The sequence below is a fragment of the Glycine soja genome, chromosome 19 (genome assembly GCF_004193775.1).
Source record: "Glycine soja cultivar W05 chromosome 19, ASM419377v2, whole genome shotgun sequence".
Taxonomy (NCBI): Eukaryota; Viridiplantae; Streptophyta; class Magnoliopsida; order Fabales; family Fabaceae; genus Glycine; species Glycine soja.
In genome coordinates this window covers 22,460,115-22,460,989 of record NC_041020.1, presented here as the reverse complement: position 1 = coordinate 22,460,989, position 875 = coordinate 22,460,115, and the positions used below count along the sequence as shown (strand labels likewise).

At 41.1% G+C, this 875-nt stretch overlaps 1 protein-coding gene across 1 annotated transcript; it reads left to right on the top strand.

Annotated features, from left to right (window-relative positions):
* The first annotated feature begins 319 nt into the window (after positions 1–319).
* Positions 320–640, top strand: LOC114398650. Its single transcript, XM_028360826.1, has one exon. It carries the CDS (start codon positions 320–322, stop codon positions 638–640), a length of 321 nt encoding a protein of 106 aa, XP_028216627.1.
* Positions 641–875: the final 235 nt, after the last annotated feature.

Here is an 875-nt window from a genome sequence, read left to right as displayed (position 1 = left end):
TACGAATTATGAGTTGCAAGGATGACCACTCATCTTGAAGCTGTGGATCTTTGGGAGGCAGTAGAAGAAAACTATGATGTTCCTGAACTACCTTTAAATCCAACGGTGGCTCAGATGAAGAATCACAGAGAGAGGAAGACCAAAAAGGCTAAGGATAAAAATTGCTTTTTCTCTGCTGTAAAAAATTATTTTTACAAGAATCATGAACTTCAAGTCTGCCAAACAGATTTGGGATTATGTCAGATCAGAATATCAAGGCTGTGAAAGAACCAAAGGCATGCAAGTACTCAACTTGGGCAGAGAATTCGAGATGTAGAGCATGAATGAGATTGAAACAATTAAAGGCTATGTTGACCGGCTGTTTGGCATAGCAAATAGAGTGAGGCTTCTTGGGAAGGACTTTCCTGATGAAAGAATAGTGCAAAAAATCCTGGTCACTATACCCGAGAAGTATGAATCGAAGATATCAGCATTGGAGGAGTCTAAAGACCTGTCAACCATCACCTTGGGAGAACTCATAAATGCTCTACAATCCCAGGAGCAAAGAAGAATGATGAGACAAGAGGAGGTGGTACAAGGTGCATTTCATACGAAAGCACAAAATTCAAGAGGTGGCAAAGACAAGAAGAACAACAAATGAAGGAACAAAACCAGAAGGCTCCAACAAGCAGCAAGGTGAGACCTTTCCTCCTTGTTCGCATTGCAAAAAGACAAATCATCCTGAAAGAAAATGTTGGTGGAGGCCAGATGTCAAGTGCAGAAATTATGGCAATATGGGACATGTAGAGTGAATATGCAAGTCCAAATTAGAGGAGGCAAAGGTGGTTGTGGAGGAACAAGAAGATGAACAACTCTTTGTCGCAACATGCTTTGCC